This window comes from Watersipora subatra, chromosome 4, assembly GCF_963576615.1.
Source record: "Watersipora subatra chromosome 4, tzWatSuba1.1, whole genome shotgun sequence".
Lineage (NCBI taxonomy): Eukaryota > Metazoa > Bryozoa > Gymnolaemata > Cheilostomatida > Watersiporidae > Watersipora > Watersipora subatra.
In genome coordinates this window covers 8,009,978-8,029,615 of record NC_088711.1, presented here as the reverse complement: position 1 = coordinate 8,029,615, position 19,638 = coordinate 8,009,978, and the positions used below count along the sequence as shown (strand labels likewise).

The following is a 19,638-nucleotide window of genomic DNA, read 5'->3' as shown; positions in this document are numbered from 1 at the left end:
GAACATACTGTTTTTTGTTTAATCTGGTTCAAAGCTCAAAACTTACTGATTTGTACTTCAGGTAATTGCACATAGCATTAAAATGAATGTATTATATAAAACAAGATATGGAAAGTTTGCTATAAAATAGCACATTGTATAAATCTATCTATAAATATCTGTATCTAAATAAAGCAATAATCGATAAAAAGAGACATTGATTAACACGGCTCTCTTACATTACACGGTGTGGGTAAAGGTCATGACCAGTCTTTTTGAGTTTGGTTATTCAAGGCTGTCTTTTCTTCACATCACTTTTTCTTTCTCACGATAACTCCTCATCAGATTTGGAGATTCTCTCAAGAGCTTATATGAAGGTGTTTAATTGTTTTATATTATGTGCTGTTGTATGTTTATGTTATGTGCTTTTTCTTCATCGTTTGTTTGTTTTATTTCACATTAAATCATGACATAACAAGATTATAAAAAATGTAAGGTGCAATGTGGGCCCGTATGCGCAGTAGCATGGCTATTCGAGGCGCAAAGCCCGAGTTGACAGATGAGATTGATTGTCTATGAAAAAAACATGGTTGTCTAAGCAATAGAAATCGGAGCAAATCTATCCCAGAGAATCTAGCAAGTACTGCTTTAAAGCAGCTCTAAAACCATCATGATTACCAATTTTCCTTAGTAAAATTAGCAAGGAATTCCATGCTGATGACACGATAGGCAACATGTCTATGGCCACCAGCAGAGGAGGAGAGTGGAAGAGGTAATGAAAATACCCTAGGACACTTTTATTTCGCTAGTATTTAGTTTCGTGAGTAGCATACAGAGTAAAATTTCGATGCAACTTAATTTCGCAGCTCTGACGAGTGCGAAAATATAGTGATGTGAAAATGAATGCAACGGAACAAACATAATTGGATTCCTCAGGTTCAGTTTGCCGGTAAGAAAATTTTTTTCAATTTGGGACTAGTTTGTAATTGTAAACCGCAGGTAGAATTGTGTGGTCAAGATCGATAATGCAATTTGATCGCTTGCTGCCATTTGTTTCTTGGACTATCAATGAACAAAGCTATTTAATTCCGCGTTTTCGCTTGTTCGTTATGATAGTTTTGTTTCGCTCATTAAATTTTCACGAAAGGATGACTCCGCGAAAGTTAGATGAGGCGAATACATAAGTGTCCTAGGGTAAGGAATGATGAGTATTATAATGTGTTGACAAGTTAGTTTGAGATTTAAATTGTGTGAAGGCTAAAAGACATTCTTAGTTGGTATAGTTGCTGTATAGGCAAAACGCAAGGTAATTTGCCTTTGATTATCCTCTCATTTTAATGTTTAGAAAGAAAGGTATGAAGCACTGTTTAAAATAATTTGAATGATGACCAAACTTTCACCAAATTATGTGAAGGATAACTGCGTACAAAATTGCCATGTTTCAGAAAACTTTTGACTTGTTAAAAATGTTAAAAATTGCTTTGTGTGTTGAGACAAATATTTGCTCTCATTCTAGGTTACATGTTAAAAATCTCATGTAGGTGATCATAAGTTGAGATTTGACCGCATCAGGCAAACTCGCTGTTCTTTCCTGTAGCAACCAAAGCACACAGCTTAGCCACTGCCTTCCACTAGTTTACTAGTCATCTAAGCCATGCTTATGCTGAGCAGACATCTAGGCCCTGTTACTTAAGGAGCAAGATCTAATGCTAATAGCCTCACAAACCAAATCAAGATAGGCTTAGTATTAGCCAAATAAAGATTGAAGCGGACTGAAGACAAAATATCAAAGCATTGCGAAAAGCTATTACTAGCATCAGTCTTGCAACAAATGCACAGAGAAGCACATGGAACGCATCAGACAAGAGCATAATCTGTTGTCCCTGACATTCATCAAAATCAATCTTGTAATGGGTATATATCAATCTATATAATGGGTATTTTTTGTGTATTTGTTTTAAGTGATTTGGTGTTATATTATCTTAAAACAGCCAAGTTTTGATTACGAGTCAAACTGCTTGCTTTCGAATTTAATTTTAAGTTACATTTTCTCAGAATTCGCAAACCAAGCTTGACAAAGCGACAAGCTAAAATATGAAGCACTCATTAGATGTCTGAATTCGCAAGTTTTCACCGCTAGTGTCGATACCCATGAATAAATGAGCTTGATATTCAAATGAGTAATCCATTCAATGTAGTCACTTATGATCTACCCCTTCACCAATCCTTATAGTTTAACAAGTCTGCAAAAAGCCAACTCCTTATTCTAAGAAGTAAAAGCAAAGCAAGAGGGAACTGGTCAATTTGAGCTTCGGTTCACAAATAACTGAAAGCCATTCAGTTATTACATTGTATATTTATAGCTGAAGGCTTAGATTCAGTTATAGATCTATCTGAATCTATAACTGCAATCGATACTGCAATGATCACCTGCTGCAAACTAAAATCCAAATGGTACGGAGAGATGGTGATCTCAACTCAGGCGGAAATGGTGATGCTCTTCCAGGGGCAATCTAGAAATGCTGTCTTCTTTGGCTGATAGAGGGTTGCCCAGAATGGACTGCCTTCGGCTGGCAGTCTGAATCTTCGGACTAGACAGCCAGGTACTCGTGAGGTGCCTCATTGAGCCTTGCGATTAAAAGGGAAAATTTACATTGCAATAGGCATTCATAGTTTAAAAGTCAGTGTGAAGGTAGGTAATTGATATGTATTAGTACACAATAACACAAATGACAGGTCAACACAGTGTACACGGCTGCAAGCAAAGCTAGATAAGCTATAATGAGTTAGCAAATAATAAAAGTACAAAAATAGAAAAGGATATTTATGAAATAGTTGTACATAGAGACTAATCTATCACAATATTGATTTGTTTACTTTGTGAGGTGGTGATTGAGGAAAAACTAGGTAATTGACAGCACAGTTTTATTGAGACAGTATGGGGGTGATTTGATATGGTGAGATGGTGAGTTGCTGCAACCTTTTATGACACCGCTGTGTCAATAGGTAGCCATTATTGATGAGATGGAGAGTTATTCCACCATTTTTAAATCGCTAGTTTACAAATATGTAATTATTACTTGTCAACTGTTGTTAATTATTGTAGACATCAACAGTCCTGAAGTGACTTTTTGGATACATACTGTAGTTCAATGCTAAGAAACAACGTACGGGAGCTGCTAATTTTTACTGACAGTCTGCAGTGCATGTCTGCTAAGTTGAAACAATAATGATTTCATCGCAACATTAACTTTTTGCAACATCTTCAGGTTAAAGACAGAATGTACTGTTCAAACAGTCTCCACAATGGGAAGATACAGGCTAATATTGTGTTGTGGCAGTTTTAACACGCGAACCCTTTTATGTGTCGGTAGTTTTTTCTGCTAGCTGATGTCACCACAAGTAAGATTCACAAAAGGTTGACACAAGAATTCTCACAACTTTACACTGCTTCGATTAGACTATTTACAATCATGAACAATATATAATGACCTGATAACAATCCATGGCCCAGAGCATTAACTTGTTTAGTTTGTGGAGTAGATAGTAGCTACATGTCAAACTATAACATAACTATAACGTAACTATAACATAACTATAACGTAACTATAACCTAACTATAAGGTAACTAAAACGCAACTATAAGATAAATATAACGTAATTATAACATAACTATAACATAACTATAACAAAACTTCACTTGTACCCTTGACCTGTGTTAGTGCTAGCGTATCTAATGAGTATAAATGACTATTTTACAACCATCTTCACACAGTGTGAACCTTCAAGCCGTATCTTTGTTGCCTTTCCTCTAGGCCTCTCTTCTATAGGAAATCTCGTTAATGAAGTACTCTGCACTTGCTCACCAGAAGCAGTGCTCCTCTATATAATTTTATTAAATAGTGGAGCACCATAAAGCCTTGTTGGTAGTTTATCCAACTGAGAAGAAGCGAATACTAGTAATAATATTTGGTTATAACCGTACATAATTAAATTCTTTATCCTCCTATTGAGGTTGTTCCCTTGGTTATCTGATTGAGAGAGTCTGGTTTGACAGGGTAGGCTAGTGTGAATTGCCACACAGTCTTGACAGTCACGCTGCCTTACACAGTCAGCTAGGTCAGCACTGCAGTCAGCAGGCTGTCATGGGAAAAAGGTTTGAACTCACATAGAAGTTGCCTACACCTATCGTGTATGTCAGAAGGACACACAAATTCCATGTTAGCCTCAATCTGCAGCAGTACCAAAGCAAAGCCTTTTTTCATTGCGATAGATGAAAGTCTGCTCCCATCCATCAAGCAGCACCACGCTGCAATCAAAATGCATCCTAAGATAAACCAAGCGGATCTATGACATCCTGCACACCTCATACGTTGCCAAAACTACAAAACTCAGTCTTCTGTGCCCCCAATAGACTTTCATGTAATGGTTATAAACACATAAAAAATTCTTAGTTTGTGGTGATGGTTATAAACCTATTTCTTGGGTTTATTTCTGTATCTGGATGTATTATTGTAAAAAGGAAGCTGGCAATACTGTCTCTAGAAATACTACACAGAGATTGATGGTGTCTATTGCTGTTCAGGTCATGTTTCCGGCTCTCAGTGCTTTATAATAAACATGTACAGATCATTACTAGCAAGTCTATTCGAGTCTATTGAGTTTTGTCTATTAGTCACCGAATATTGACATATTTAGCTATAACCATCACACAGTGTCTGCTATGACCTCTTTTGTATCAATGCTAAACAATAGGTTATTAATAGTTGTCCCTTGTTATAATGTTCATCATCCCTATCATGCGGAGTGATTACTCTTTAAGAGTGCTATTAAAATTTTAGGAATACGAATCTCTGGCTGAAGGGTGCACATGAGGCATTTCTTCTCTTTAAAGAGCAAAATATTTATGTAGGTTGAACCGATTGCATTAAACACAGCACATGCATTTTTATATGATAAAACTTGCTATATCACAAATTTAAGAACTAGGTAATTTATAATTGTCCAAATGTGCCTAACAAGATAATAACTGCTTGATAATAATGTGCTACGTAACTGTTTAAGTTGAGTGATTTGCTGTTTCATCAGACTGTCACTGTCAACTGTTCACTGTCAACTGTTCACTGTCCCTCTTAAGTATCCTAGCAATACTGAGTTTCTAATTATTGGCTGGCTTCTGGGCTTAAAAGACGTAAATAACTTGCAAGTCTATCAACAAGCTTACATTTCACTGATGCTAAAAAGGCCATTACATTCAACTGAGAAAGCTGTCAACGCCCTATTTATGTTCTGTGAATAGCTTTCTTTGTGAGAAATCCCTTTGCGATCAAGTATCATGAAATAGACATCAAGTTTGGTTTCGGCTTGATGTCTTGAGCTTATTGCAAGCAGAGGTTGTGCGTGTTTTTAACAGTGTTGTTTGACAACTAACAGCTCTGTGATTTTGGCTGGACATGTCTGAGTCCAGTGGCAAGAAAGCCTCGAGTGGAGACCCAGTTGCTGAGAGCAATTTAAAGTAGGAGGTCATTCCTGGCACCATCCCTGGCCTTTTTGGGAATTAAACCCAACTTGTTGACTGCAGATCAGGATATCTAAACCATTAGCAAACAGTGCTAGTGGTTTACTGTTACTCTGTAGCACTGTTTACTAGCACTGTTCAGTGCTAGTAACTAGTAAACAGTGCTCTCATCCACCTAATACCCTGGTATGCTCTCTACTGGCTTTCTAGCTAATATGAAAAAGCTAGATATAGCTTTCTAGCTATTTTCTATTATTTATATATTTCTCAAAGTTTGTCTGTGTGTTTGTCCAACTATTGCTTTAAAATCTTGGAATTAAAAGTTCACATTCTGATGTGATTGGAACTCTCACAGATTGCAACTGCAAGTATTAAATCCACATGCTCTACCACTGAGCTATACAAGGCATATTGATCAAAGACATTATCATATACCATATACCGTACAGCGTATGCGTACAGCGTATACACACGCTAAATGATGTATTATTTGGAACTCTATAAATTCTATTAACTCTATGAAACACGCAGATAATGCAGATAAACAAACAAACACGCACGCATGCGCGCACACACACACACTCCTATACAAGAACTGTTATTCTTAATTCAACATAATCAAGAGTTTTATTTTGTTTTCTCAATTCGTATTAATTGTATCATTACCGAATCATCTTTTATTATAATCGTAGCAAAACAGACTTAATTTAGCTGTTACTTGCCAATTATTTCACATTTACATCTAAACCCTTTAATAGTTGTTTTATTTTGTCTACTTCATTTGACCTACACAAAACATTTTCCTCACGGTATGAAATTTAAAAGTTACAGTTGTTTGACAAAGTTTGAAAACCTCTACATTTGTTTTTATTTTCTCTTTTAATTTATTTCAACTACACAAAACACTTTTCTCATGATATGTAGTTTGAAAGTTAGAATGGCAAATGTTGTTATATGTTAAAGACAAATCAATTTTCTGTCCAAAGACTTTTTTATTACCCAGGCAACGTCGAGTAGTACAGCTAGTATATATATATATAGTGCATAGTCACCTACTAGTCTGTACTATAATAATAGCCATGTCTGTCGGTCCTTCAGTTTGAAGCCTTGTTAAGAAATTGAGAGAAAAAGGTTTCTACCACACAGAAAACGACGTTGACAGAAGGCTTCGGCGAATTGGAATATTTGGCTTCTCAGCAATGCACCCTACCATCAGCCGGTCAACAGCCTTTCCACATCTACAAATAAGTGTGCATACATTCATCACGCATGACAGTCTTTCACGGTGCACCGGACTGTCAGTGTGTCATAATTTGAGTAACAAACTGAGCTGACACAGTTCTACGTTTAGTTTAGTTCATTTCATTTCAGAAATGTTTTGCTTAGATGTTTCATTCATAGTATTCTCAGAAAGTTAACCCTGAATGTTATCTCATTTGCTTTGGTAGTTCAGTCATTTAAACCTTCAGCTGCAGATTTTACTAGCTTGTTCTGTGTGAGAAGTGGTTGGAACGTCTGCGCAATCTCAAGACGAAAAAAATAGTATTCGTAATTGCACAAGAGCCAAAAGCTGTGCACGTTTACAATACTAGGTGTACCAGGTGCAAGGCTTTACATATGCATAATAAGTCTTGGAAACAGGACTCTTCTGATGCCATCTATACATTACTGTCATTGCTACTAGATAGATAAGGTATCCTCAACTTGTTGTGGACTTGGCGAGAAGATCGTCAACTAGCTGATAGCCAATAAAATTGTCTCAAGTAGCATCAATGGTACCTGCTGTGAGTAGTGGCCGAATCATTCAATTCTTTCACCAACTGTCTCATGGGAGTAACAAATATCTAAGTTTTGAACTGTTCAACGTTTGTTATTAATGTGCTAGTAGTATAAAATGTTAAACAGGAAGCAATATTATTTTTTCATGAGTGTCAAACATACAAAAAGCTACCATCTTAATACTATTATTAGGATTTGTGCATGTTGTCATTATTCAATTTGAGCGCACAATGAGGAATTTGTATCTTGTCTCTTGAATGAACTCTGATTAGTTATCATGTGATGCAGGATCCATCTTTATCAGCCCAACTGATAATCCACACGTGCATCAATTGCACAACAACATACATCGCTACTGGGTGTTAGGTAGACGTTATTTGGTGACACAGTTAACCATCGCGATGTTCAGCAATATTCTATTGACTTTCAATAAACGCTAGAATGGCTAATAATAATAATAATAACAACTTAAGCGAGAGTGCTTCTGGTGGAAAAGCCAGCTCAGATTCTGGCTTACAATCCACTGGAGAAAATGAAAGCGGGCAAGAAAAAATAAACAAGAACAGATCATACACAAAGAAGCAGAAGATATCCTTAATTCTTTGCTTGACAACTCAATATTTCATCAACGTCTGCGCATCGCTGCCTGCTCCGTTTCTACCAAAGCTAGTGAGTATTATTTTGAGCCTATGATTGTTATAAAAGTTTTACATTCTTTAGTGTTTTTATATAAAATCCAGTCATGTTTGTGAACATCTGTTTATTAGGTCTCATTATATAACTGTGTTAACTTCAAAGGCATAAATCATAAGAACCTACATGAAAATGGATGTTCTCCTTCAACAGTTACATTGACTGAAGATGTGGTTGACATTCATTTCTTTTTACTTAATATGCTAATAGAAAAAGTTGATATTACCCTCGTGCATCAGTGGTACCGATTTGAGAACTTATTGCCTTTCCCTGCTGTTATAGAATGAAACTCATAACATTCACTCAGATATAACTGGATGGATACTGGGATTGCTGCCGCTAACACAACTTTTACTATGCCCTCTATTTGGAAAGCTGGTAAGCATCTTTTATCATTACCAGCATTTTTAAGAATTTGAGGATTTATAAAGCTTAACTGAATTTTTAAAAGGTTCAGCGATTGATCTTCCAATCAGGGAATGACATTAATTGCCGCCTACCAAAGCGAGATAAGGGTGAAGACTTGTTGACAATCGGACATCTTTGGGTTACTTTCTCGCTAGATAATAGATCGTTCACTCATTTTATCTAATTATCAATGTCAATAACTCGACACAATGGTTTGTTTATAATCACATGCATTGAAATTTAATTTATCCGGGTCCTGATTCATATGCTATGGCTGCAGAATGGTGGGTCTATTAGGCTACTCATGTAGAAATACCCTGTAATTCGCTCAATTCATTTGACAGCAAAAAAGCCTATGATAGTTCGTTAATGAATACTGCATGTAGGCTAATAACATATAGCAATAAAATTATTAAACTAATATACAATCAATATAAACTTAATAGATTTAAAAGTGGATTTTACTGTAGAAGCGAGTAAATGGAGATGTAGCCTTTGGCGATGAAGGAGACCCTATAGTAGATAGAGTTGGTGATGAAGGAGACCCTTTAGTAGATAGAGTTGGTGATGGAGGAGACCCTATAGTAGATAGAGTTGGTGATGAAGGAGACCCTATAGTAGATAGAATTGGTGATGGAGGAGACCCTATAGTAGATAGAGTTGGTGATGAAGGAGACCCTATAGTAGATAGAGTTGGGATGAAGGAGACCCTATAGTAGATAGAGTTGGAGATGAAGGAGACCCTATAGTAGATAGAGTTGGTGATGAAGGAGACCCTATAGTAGATAGAGTTGGGATGAAGGAGACCCTATAGTAGATAGAGTTGGAGATGAAGGAGACCCTATAGTAGATAGAGTTGGTGATGAAGGAGACCCTATAGTAGATAGAGTTGGTGATGGAGTTGAGTAGAGAAATGCAGCGTAACCTGCTCTAACTTGGGTATTATTTTAGTTTTCTTCATGCTTTGTATTATTGTATATTTTATTTATTATTTTTACCGCCAGCCTCTACACTTTCACAACAGACCTTTTTTCATCTTTGGTCTTCAGCAAATTTTGAATATTAAATGTGGGTGTAAAATAAAACATATGTTTGCTTGAATTTTGCATTGAATGGTGAAAAATGAAGCAAATATTTGGCTCCAGCGTATAGAGGCCTAGCTTTATGAAGTGAGCTTAGCACATTCTCAAGTATCGACCAAACTTTTTCACTATTTTGTATTATCAAACTTGAACAACCAATACGCCCTTTGTCTTTTACAGATAGGCACTGTGTCACTAAAAACAATTTTGGTGTCCGGTATATTCTTTTGCGGAGGCTCTACAGTACTATTCGGGCTTCTAGCACTCATGCCCGTACCAGACCCATCAGATAAACAGGTCGATACAGTTTACCTTATTCTCGCTATAATTCTAAGGATCTCCCAGGCTATGGGTTCATCTGCTGTGTTTACTGCAGCAATGACCTGTCTAACTATATCTTTCACTGAGCAGACAACCACTATTCTGGTGAGTAACCATGTACTCCGTAGCCAATTAACTACCAATAGATTTTTGCTGATCTTCCGATAGATTTGATTGATTTGAGTATTTTAGGCTGCCGGTGCACTTGAATTGGCTAATTAATTTTAGAGCTACTCGGAGACTGTTGCTGGCTTAGGATTTATGAGTGGGCCTGCTTTTGGCAGCGGCCTGTACAAGGTAGGCGCACTTTTGTTTGCATGTTTTAAAAATTTGGTGCAGATACTGATAAGTAGAGATAACCATTTGTCTACTGTTTAAGACCAAATGTAGTTCTCTACTCTCTATCTTCTTTTCTTGTCTCCTAGGTTAGTGAGTCATACGCAGAAGATTAGGAATATTTTTGGGCTTTCAACCTAGTAAATAGAACAAATTTTATTTGTTTACATGTTGGATTCTGAGCACTTTTTTTCTATAGGCCAGACTGTTATAGTCTGGCTACTGACAGGCTTTTCTTTTTATATCCAAACTGGGACTTATTTAGATAACACCTGTTCATATTGTGAGGTTACACAGAAAACAAGGATGCTTTTTGCAATCAAGGTGACTTTAAGTTTGTGTGTGTCTGTTTTGTAATTTGCTGTAAAGTTTTGTTTTTAAAGAGAACGCTCTCTACTTTTTAATTTGATTATTAAGGTATTAGAACTAAACTGTATATGTAAATATCTTTTGACTTTTCTGATCACTGACGGTTTTATGCTTCTGTATTCAGATGATTCCAAAGTCTGAGACTGGTAAACTTGTAGACAAAAAATACCACAAAAGATTGAAGACTTTTAGAGTTAGTCCTTCATTCATCACTGTTGAGTGCATCTAGTTACAACCATACTTAATCATACTCGCTAGTATATTACTCATATGCAATACTCACTATATTGTCTGTGTAACCGCTCTGCAATAATGTCACTCATACTATTGTTTTTATCGTTTACCTGTAAACTACTAATTACAAATCAAAATCGCACGCTGGAGTTTCTGGCAGTGCTAAGCTTGACGCTTCTTCACACTGACGTTTATTTTTATTTCTCAAAATAATCCACACACTTCTAGCACGAAACATGGTGCCCCGAGTGAGGAACTAATAGAAATAAATCAACCAAACATGAAACAGTTCTTAGGACCTAAACCAATCGCCGATGGCCTTGATTTACCCGATCAATGGAAAACCTTTAAAAGAGACTTCGAATTATTTTTAGTAGTTACATCCAAAGACGACGCAGAGGCTAAAGTTAAAGATGCCCTACTACTGAGAACAATAGGCAGACGAGGAATACAAATATATGGCATTTTTACCTGGACTGCTGACACGGACAAGGTTGACTATGACAAAATAATTGAACAGTTTGACAGATACTGCAAACCGTGTGTCAATGTGATAGCCAAAACACACGCACTACTCATGTGCAAACAGAGGAACAGAACATTTGATGAATTCATCACAGACCTACACAGCATTGCTAGTTTATGTGAATTTAACACCATGTATGACAGAATGGTACTACAGACCCTAATCCTTGAAATAGATGAAGACAGAACTCGCAAGAGACTGTTTGAGCAATTGGACGTCGACCTAGCCAGAGCAATCGAATTATGTAGACAAGAAGAGATTACCACCAAGGACTACCAAACTATGACTGGACAGACCAGAGATGAGGAAGCCAGTGCCATCAACCACAAAGCCCCTTACAAGACTTTGGTGAGACTAACTGGCCCTAAGACCCAAACTAACTCAGACCTGACTTGCAGAAACTTTGGAAAACACCTTCCTCCGTGATCATGCCCAGCATGTGGGTGCCAATGTAAAAATTGCAACAAGTTTAACCACTTTGCTGCTGTGCGCAGGGCCAAACGCAGACCAAAAACCATGGAAACTGCAAATCAAGTCTCTTGGAACTACTCGCCAAGTGACGATGAAGCAAGCACTGAGCATGTTAACTACATAAACACAGAAGTAAGAGATCGAAAATTGCTTGCTACTGCAACAGTGCTAGCTAAAGGTGACCAGAAACAAGAGATAGAGTTTCAGCTAGACACGGCTGCAACTTAAAACACTCTCAACACACGAGACTATGACAGGCTAGGACGCCCAAAACTGACATCTACTAAGACGACCCTTACCTTGAATGACCAAAGCAGATGCACTCCCCGAGGTTGGATGCAGTTAGCAGTAGTGGGAAACGACAAAACCTACACTGTTTGTAAGTTTCTGGTCATAGACACCCCACAACACAATCTGCTCTCATGAAGTACCTGCCAAGAAATGAAATTTTTTCAGCTGGATGAACAGATACACACAATATCAGCAGCTGACAAGAGCATCGACAAGCTACTAACTGACTTTAGTGACATCTTTACTGGACTGAGACAACTTCCAGGAGAATATAGAATTGACCTGGAAGAGAGCAGCCATCCCATACAAGTTTGGCCGCGTAAAGTTCTCCTCTCTATGAAAGAAGATTTGATCAAGGAAATCAAGACACCTGAGAACTGAGGTATCATTGTGAGGGTGAATGGACCGACAGACTGGATCAGCCAGCCATTCACAGCCTGTCCAAAAACCAAATGGAAAAATCAGAGTCTGTATTGACCCACAAAACCTCAACAAGGCAATTCGACGCAACCACACAATGTTGCCTACACTGGACGACGTGCTGCCTGAACTCCACAAAGCCAAATATTTCTCGTTATGTGATGCCAAAAAAGGGTTCTACCAAGTAGCACTGTTCCCAGCCTCAACTGAACTAACCACATTCTGGACACTGATAGGCATATACAAATATCTCCGCATGCCCTTTGGCATTGCGTCAGCACCCGAAGAGTTTCAGAAAAAACTGACCGAAGGGCTCACATGCCTAACTGGAGTGACGGTAGTCGCCGACGACTTACTAGTCTATGGTACGACTCGCCAACAGCATTATGACAATCTCACCACGCTGTTCAAACAAGCAAAGGAAATTGGACTGTGACTTAACAAGGATAAATGCAAATTTCTGCAGGACCGACTACCATACATTGGACACCTATTGACCTCAGAAGGTGTCAAACCTGACCCTGGCAAAATACGATCTATCCTACAGATGGAACTCCCACGGTGCCAGCAAGGAGTCAAACGGTTTCTTGGACATGTCGCATACATATTGAAGTTCATTAACAATACTCAAACAGGAACAGATGTTTGAATGGGAGTCAGACCAAGCCAAAGTATTTGACAAACTCAAAACTCTACTCACTCAGTCGGACACCTTACAGTACTTATGACCTAACACAGCTTGTGGTGGTCCAAACCATTGCCTCAACGGCAGGCATTGGTACAGCTTTGCTGCAAGAAGGCAAGCCTGTAGCCTACGCATACAGGAGCCTCACACCCTGTGAACAAAACTATGTGCCTTTGGAACTAGAGTGTCTAGCTATTGTGTTTGCAGCCGAGCACTTTGATCAGTTCATATTCGGACACCGAGATGTGACGATTCACACCGACCACGAACCGCTCATAGCTATCTTTAAGAAGTCAATCCATAAGGTTGCTCGAAGGCTACAAGCAAGCTACTACCCCTACAGAGGTACCCAAACATAAAATTTATCTGGCAGAAGGGCTCAGAACAGCACACTGCGGATTTACTTTCCCGTGACTCCGACTTCGACTTGCATTTATACCAACAGCCGCTGGAGCACCTGTTTTTATGCAGCGAAGACACGCAGGACGTGCTGCTGCAGAGCCGCCTGATGAAAGAGATTTGAATTGCCACAGTCAAAGATCCCGAACTGCAAGATTTGGCTCGCCTCATCCACACTCGTTGGAGCGGAGCACCTTCTCGGGCTTACAAAGAGTACAAACATGCCAGAGACGAGCTTGCTATTGTGAAAGGCGTGATTTACAAGGGCTTGAGAGTCATTATTCCCAAGAGTATGCCAAAAAACTACTGAGGCTAATGCACACGGCTCATAACGGTATTAACTCAACTCTCCGTCGAGCTCGCCGCACAGTGTTTTGGAACAAAATGACAACTGACATCACGGGACACATCAACAGCTGCCCTGAATGTCAGCGAGTTGCACCTGCCCGACAAAGAGAGACACTTCAGAGTCATGATGTACCCAAAGAGCCCTGGACGAAAGTGGGAGTGGATTTGTTTAAAGCCCAGGAAAGCCACTATCTAGTCATTGTTAGCTACATCACCGACTACCTTGAGTACAAGCGACTTGTCAATCAGTCAACACTACCGGTAATAAACACACTAAAGAAATGCTTTGGCCGTCTGGGAATACCCAAGCTAGTCATGACTGACAATGGATTGCAGTTTACATCGCACCAGTTTGCGACGTTCAGCCAGAATTGGGATATCCCCCACATCACCAGCTCGTTGCACTATGCACAGTCTAATGGCAAGGCTGAGCCTGCAGTGAAGATAGCAAAGCGAATCCTACACAGTTGCTGTGAATCCGAGCTTGCACTGCTTGAATACAGGAACACCCCTAAAGAGGCAGGACACACGAGTCCAATACAGCAACTCATGAGACAAACGACGAGATCAGTGCTGCCAGAACCAACTAAAGAGTCGCCCCAACAGTTAGCATGGGAAGAGAAACGATTAAAGAAGTGGAAAGATCAGCAGAAGCATGACAGATCGGCTCATGATCTACTGCCACTTCACCAAGGACAGCCGGTACTAGTCCGAGACTGGCGGAGTCACCATCGCCAATGGAGGAAAAGTGTCATTGAAAGACAATTCAGTGACCGATCATACTCTCGGCGTGTGAATGATGACATCATACGCAGGAATAGGAAGGATATCCGCCCGCTAGTGTCGGCACCATCAGCCCCCGCACAGAACCAGACACTCCTCAACAGCGAGCCGGTTGCTGACCGTACCGATGAAATGCCGGACTCGCATACCGATGATAACCGCACAGCGACCAGACGTTCTCAGCGTATCATAAAGCCCCCGCAGTAGTTGCAAGACCATGTAACGAACTAGCATTAGCTCTTAATGGCAGAGGGAATGTTGAGTGCATCTAGTTACAACCATACTTAATCATAATCGCTAGTATATTACTCATCTGCAATACTCACTATAATGTCTGTGTAACTGCTCGGCAATAATGTCCCTCATACTATTGTTTTTTATCGTTTACCTGTAAACTACTAATTACAAATTAAAATCGCATGCTGGAGTTTTTGGCAGTGCTAAGCTTGACGCTTCTTCACACGGAGGTTTATTTCTATCTCTAAAAATAATCCACACACTTCTAGCACGAAACAATCACTGCTCCATTAACTGGCGGAAAATTATTCTTTGTCATTCTAAATTTCTTTCCATAAGAATGTATATAATTTATATATAGATTCTATAGAATGGCAACTGTTTGAACTTTTCCACTTCGATTGGGGTCTGTAACTTGTTAGTATTGTCATCCGTTTGAACTTTGAGCTATCGGGAGAATTTGTAGTAGGATTTAGCTAACCAGTCACCCATCTCAACTAGCACCTGTCTAACTGGTCACTGATCTGTACCAGCACCTGTCTAACTGGTCACTGATCCTGTCCTAACACCTCTCTAACCTGTCTTCTATTTATACTCGCACCTTTCTAATGTGTCTCATATGTGTGCTACCACCTGTCTAATCTGTCTCTTTCTGTATGAGTGCCCGTCTGAAATGTCACATATACGTATGTACTAGTACCTGTCTAACTTGTCTCTCATCTGTGCTACTGTAGCACCTGTCAAGCCCCTCTCTCACCTGTACTAGCACCTGTCTAACTTGTTTCTATATGTACTAGCTCTTGTCTAACTAGTCTCCCATTTGTACGGCCACCTGTCCAGCTTGTCTCCCATATGTGTCTCCCGTCTGTACTAGCACCTGTCTAATGTCTCCCATACCTGTGCCAGCACCAGTCTAGCCTGACTCCCATTTGTATTAGCACCTGTCTTATCTGTCTCTCATTTGTACTAGTGCCTGCCTAACCTGTCTCACAACCGTGCTAGCACCTGTCTAACCTGTCTCCCATCTATATTAGTACCTGTCTGTCTAACTTAACTCCCATCTGAGCTAGCACCTGTCTAACCTGTCTCCGCTTCTCCGGTCTGTACTAATACCTGTCTAAAATGTTTATAATCTCAACATCTGTACTTGTCTTTTCTAAATCAATTTCTACCATACCATACTCATGCAGCTCTTACAACTGCAGTAGTTGATAACACTAGCTAGCTTATATTAAGTGAATGTTATAATGCTAAAAAGAAAAAATAGTAATTCTTTTTTTTGTATATATTCGGCTAGGCTGGAGGGTTTTTATTGGTTTTTACTGGAGTTGGAGGAATGCTAATAGTTACTTCAGTTGTCATTGGAATTCTGTTGCCAGAAGCAGGTGAGTAAATAGTACATAAAGATAGTCATATTTATTGTGCTGTTAAACTTTAAGTAAAAGAAGATGCTTCTCATAGATTGAATTGTAGATGCAATTTAAAAAAACAAAGAATTCAAATTATCTTTTCATGTTTGGCATTTTTCACATTTTGACACATTTAATTACGGCTTTCCGCTTTCCCAGCAATAGCAAGAGTTTTTTTGTTAATTCATGTTAATTTTCACAAAATATTTTGTAGAAAATTAACATAATTAAAATATGGAGTTTGAAAATGTGAAACGCGTTGTTTTACACGGTGAATAACACAAAGTTAATTTATTGCAGGTGGTTCTATGGACACTGGCAATTCAAAATCAGCACTCAAGCTGCTGATGCACAATTTAAACATCTTGCTGGCTCTTTTGTTGACAGCTTTTATTGGGACTCTGTGGGCAAGCATAGAGACCATTTTGGAGCCTGAGTTACGAACAAAGGTCAGTTGAGTGAGATAAGGCTGAGCTGGGCATACAGCTGCTTGGTGCTCAAGCTAAACATTAGCATCTGTATAAGAGAAAGTTTTTTTAATTTTCAAATACTTGTAACGGTAAACTGGTAAGGGAACTCAATTTATGATTACAGTATGGACTTACTCAAGATCTCAGCGCTCTTGTCTTCCTCATCCTCTCTGTCACCTACACCATAACTGCTCCACTTGTTGGCAAGGCTCTTGATAAGTTGGTTAGTATCCTATAACTTATGTACTAGCGGGTGACTGACATGATGCGGATTTCGGTTTGAATATAAAATAGATAGGATGGAAGGTATTTGCTAAATTTAAGTTTTTAAAACAAGTTATAAAATGGTATAGCCAGGCAGTTTGAGCAAAACAATATATCCAATATTACTTTGACATTTCATAGGTCAAACAAGAGCAGCTTTTTTATAAATTCAAAATGTAAAGCTGGTAGTAAAAAGTTCTTTCTAGGGTTAAAGTATAAAGACTGTACAGGGTGGGACAATTCTAATTTCATTGACTTGAAGACTAAAAATAAGTGCATAACTAAACACAATGATCGGCCTACACTAAGGCTTTCGACGCCTTTCTACAAAATATTATTTCTAATTAGTTCACCAGGACAAGGCAGTCTTTGAAGTTGTTTTATGTATCAGATGAGTGTGGCAGGTGAATTCGTGGCTGAATTTGGGATTTATTGCCTTCTGTTTAAAAAAGTTGTGCTCAGCAATGCCACTGAGTTTTTAAATGGATTGCCGTAGTGTACTGCAGAATAAACTACAGCAAAAACCCACTAAAAGTGATAATGACATAAGCATTAACCCATCGAGTCGTAGATGAAGTTTTTACCCGTGATTGATTATCATTGCTGTCAAGTTGAAGCAAGTTGTTGGTTATCATTGCTTTGTCAAGTTGAAGCGAGTGATTGGTTATCATGACTGTCAAGTTGAAGCAGGTGATTGGTTATCATTGCTTTGTCAAGTTGAAGCGAGTGATCAGTTACAATCCTTATAGTCGGTCCATCTATTATGAATATATTTCTATTAGAGTAAATGTTTTATCATCAGCCTTGTTGCCAACATTCCTCATTGTTTTTAAAATGTGGTTGCAGAGCTGCTTGAACTCTTTGTATGTGATGGTCTTTGGCTTTTTATTGCACACAGTTAACTTCCTGTTCATGGGACCATCACCAATGCTTGGAATAGAAAGGTAGGTATTCCTCTATGTGCTATGCATGTCCTAGCTCTCCGCATTTCAACATTTTCCTATTCATTTTAGATATATACAAACTTACTTTTTATACTGAAAGTATTTAACGCCAAACCTTTAGGTACATTGCGGCAGTCAGTGCAGTAAAAATGCCTATTTGTCTATTGCAAGCATTTAATTAATTGTTTAGGTTGAACATCGGTATCAATTTTAGACCTCTGTGGTTGCTGCTCCTAACACTCGGTATCTTGGGCATCGCTCTCGGGCTAACTATCGTGCCCTCACTCGATCTTCTTTCATTCAGTGATACTGAAAGGCAAGTGTTGCTATTAGTTGTCTAATCCCTACCAAACCGAAGATGAGCTTTTAGGTTATTTTCATAATAAAATGAATTCGTCTAATCACTACCAGACCGAAGATGAGCTTTTAGGTTATTTTTATTATAATAAAATGAATTCATCTCACTGCAGTCATGTCTGTTTAAAATTTCAAAGATATTTTGAGCAGTTTTCTTCAAGTAACTTTACAATTTGACTTTTGATGGCATTTATAGCAATAGATAAGCTTGTATGTAAAATATTTTTCTTACAAAAATGCCGTCTCTGGTATGCAGATTTTTGCCAAAATAACAATATTGTGTTGCCAATTCTGCTATTATCTTGTTAATTTATATCAAGCCAGCATAGCTGATAATTACTATAAAAGAAATGGCACTTTTTTAAATAACCTCAATTCTGAACACAATTGTCTTGCCAAAACACCTGCCACAAGCAATCCAATGACTGCGAGTTGCTAATACATTAGCACATTTTAATCGAGCTGCATAACGCTTTCCTATTTTTCTTCCCTGTGCCTTACTTGATGTTTTGTTCACATATGTCAATAGCAAAAGGTTCTAGGACATTCAGTGTTGATCTTAAATAAACCATTTATGTAGCGAGAATGCAGAGGGTAATGGCGGAATGGATGAATCATCCAAAGCTTTGATATCAGGCTTCTGGTCCAGTGCCTACTCCTTCGGGTATGTTAAGATCACAGGTTTAGGATTTGTTTGAACATGCTAAGCAAATTGCTAACGGAACACCAAACTTAATAACCTAGCTAATTCGGAGGCTATCGTTCAAACCAACTAAATAAGCTGATGAGAATCAGTGAATGCTATATTTTGTAAGGCAAAACTTCTCCAATTGAAATATCGTGTTACCATGAAGAATCGTGTGTCCTCTGGATAAAATTTCCTTTATTGATGTCGAACATGGATTACATCATTTTTTCAACTCTTCACTTATATAATTTATCTTTAGGATAACTGTCTTGCACTCTTTCACATGCGGCCAAGGTGCATTTTTATCAGCCCTTGCTGCACCAAATGCTGTACAACCTAACAGAATTACCTTATCTAATGTTTATAGTGACTTTTTTGGACCAACATTCTCTGGGATAGTGACAAGACATGGGAGTTTTGGCTTAACAATGACCTATTATGCAATCGGATGCTTTGCTGTCGCAGTCATAATAATTTTGTGTGTATTCTATCGACTTTTCTCCAAAAGATGTCATAGTTGTATTAGCAGCTCTTACCGAGAATCCAACGACGAGAGAAGACAATTACTGCACCCGGAATCTGTTAACTGATCATTATCAAGATTTGAAAATATCATTTTATTTGCAT

At 38.5% G+C, this 19,638-nt stretch overlaps 1 protein-coding gene across 2 annotated transcripts; it reads left to right on the top strand.

The window, feature by feature from the left end:
- The first annotated feature begins 7,621 nt into the window (after positions 1 to 7,621).
- Positions 7,622 to 19,622, top strand: LOC137392990 (MFS-type transporter SLC18B1-like). Of its 2 annotated transcripts, XM_068079369.1 has the most exons (11): positions 7,622 to 7,945; positions 8,252 to 8,347; positions 9,640 to 9,885; positions 10,009 to 10,077; positions 16,177 to 16,264; positions 16,589 to 16,737; positions 16,883 to 16,981; positions 17,869 to 17,966; positions 18,181 to 18,282; positions 18,904 to 18,987; positions 19,379 to 19,622. In XM_068079369.1, exons 1-11 carry the CDS (start codon positions 7,718 to 7,720, stop codon positions 19,599 to 19,601), a joined length of 1,482 nt encoding a protein of 493 aa, XP_067935470.1. In that variant the 5' UTR covers positions 7,622 to 7,717; the 3' UTR covers positions 19,602 to 19,622. The 2 variants fall into 2 exon arrangements, with proteins under 2 accessions (XP_067935470.1, XP_067935471.1); XM_068079370.1 differs by lacking the exons at positions 7,622 to 7,945; positions 8,252 to 8,347 and adding an exon at positions 9,266 to 9,316.
- Positions 19,623 to 19,638: the final 16 nt, after the last annotated feature.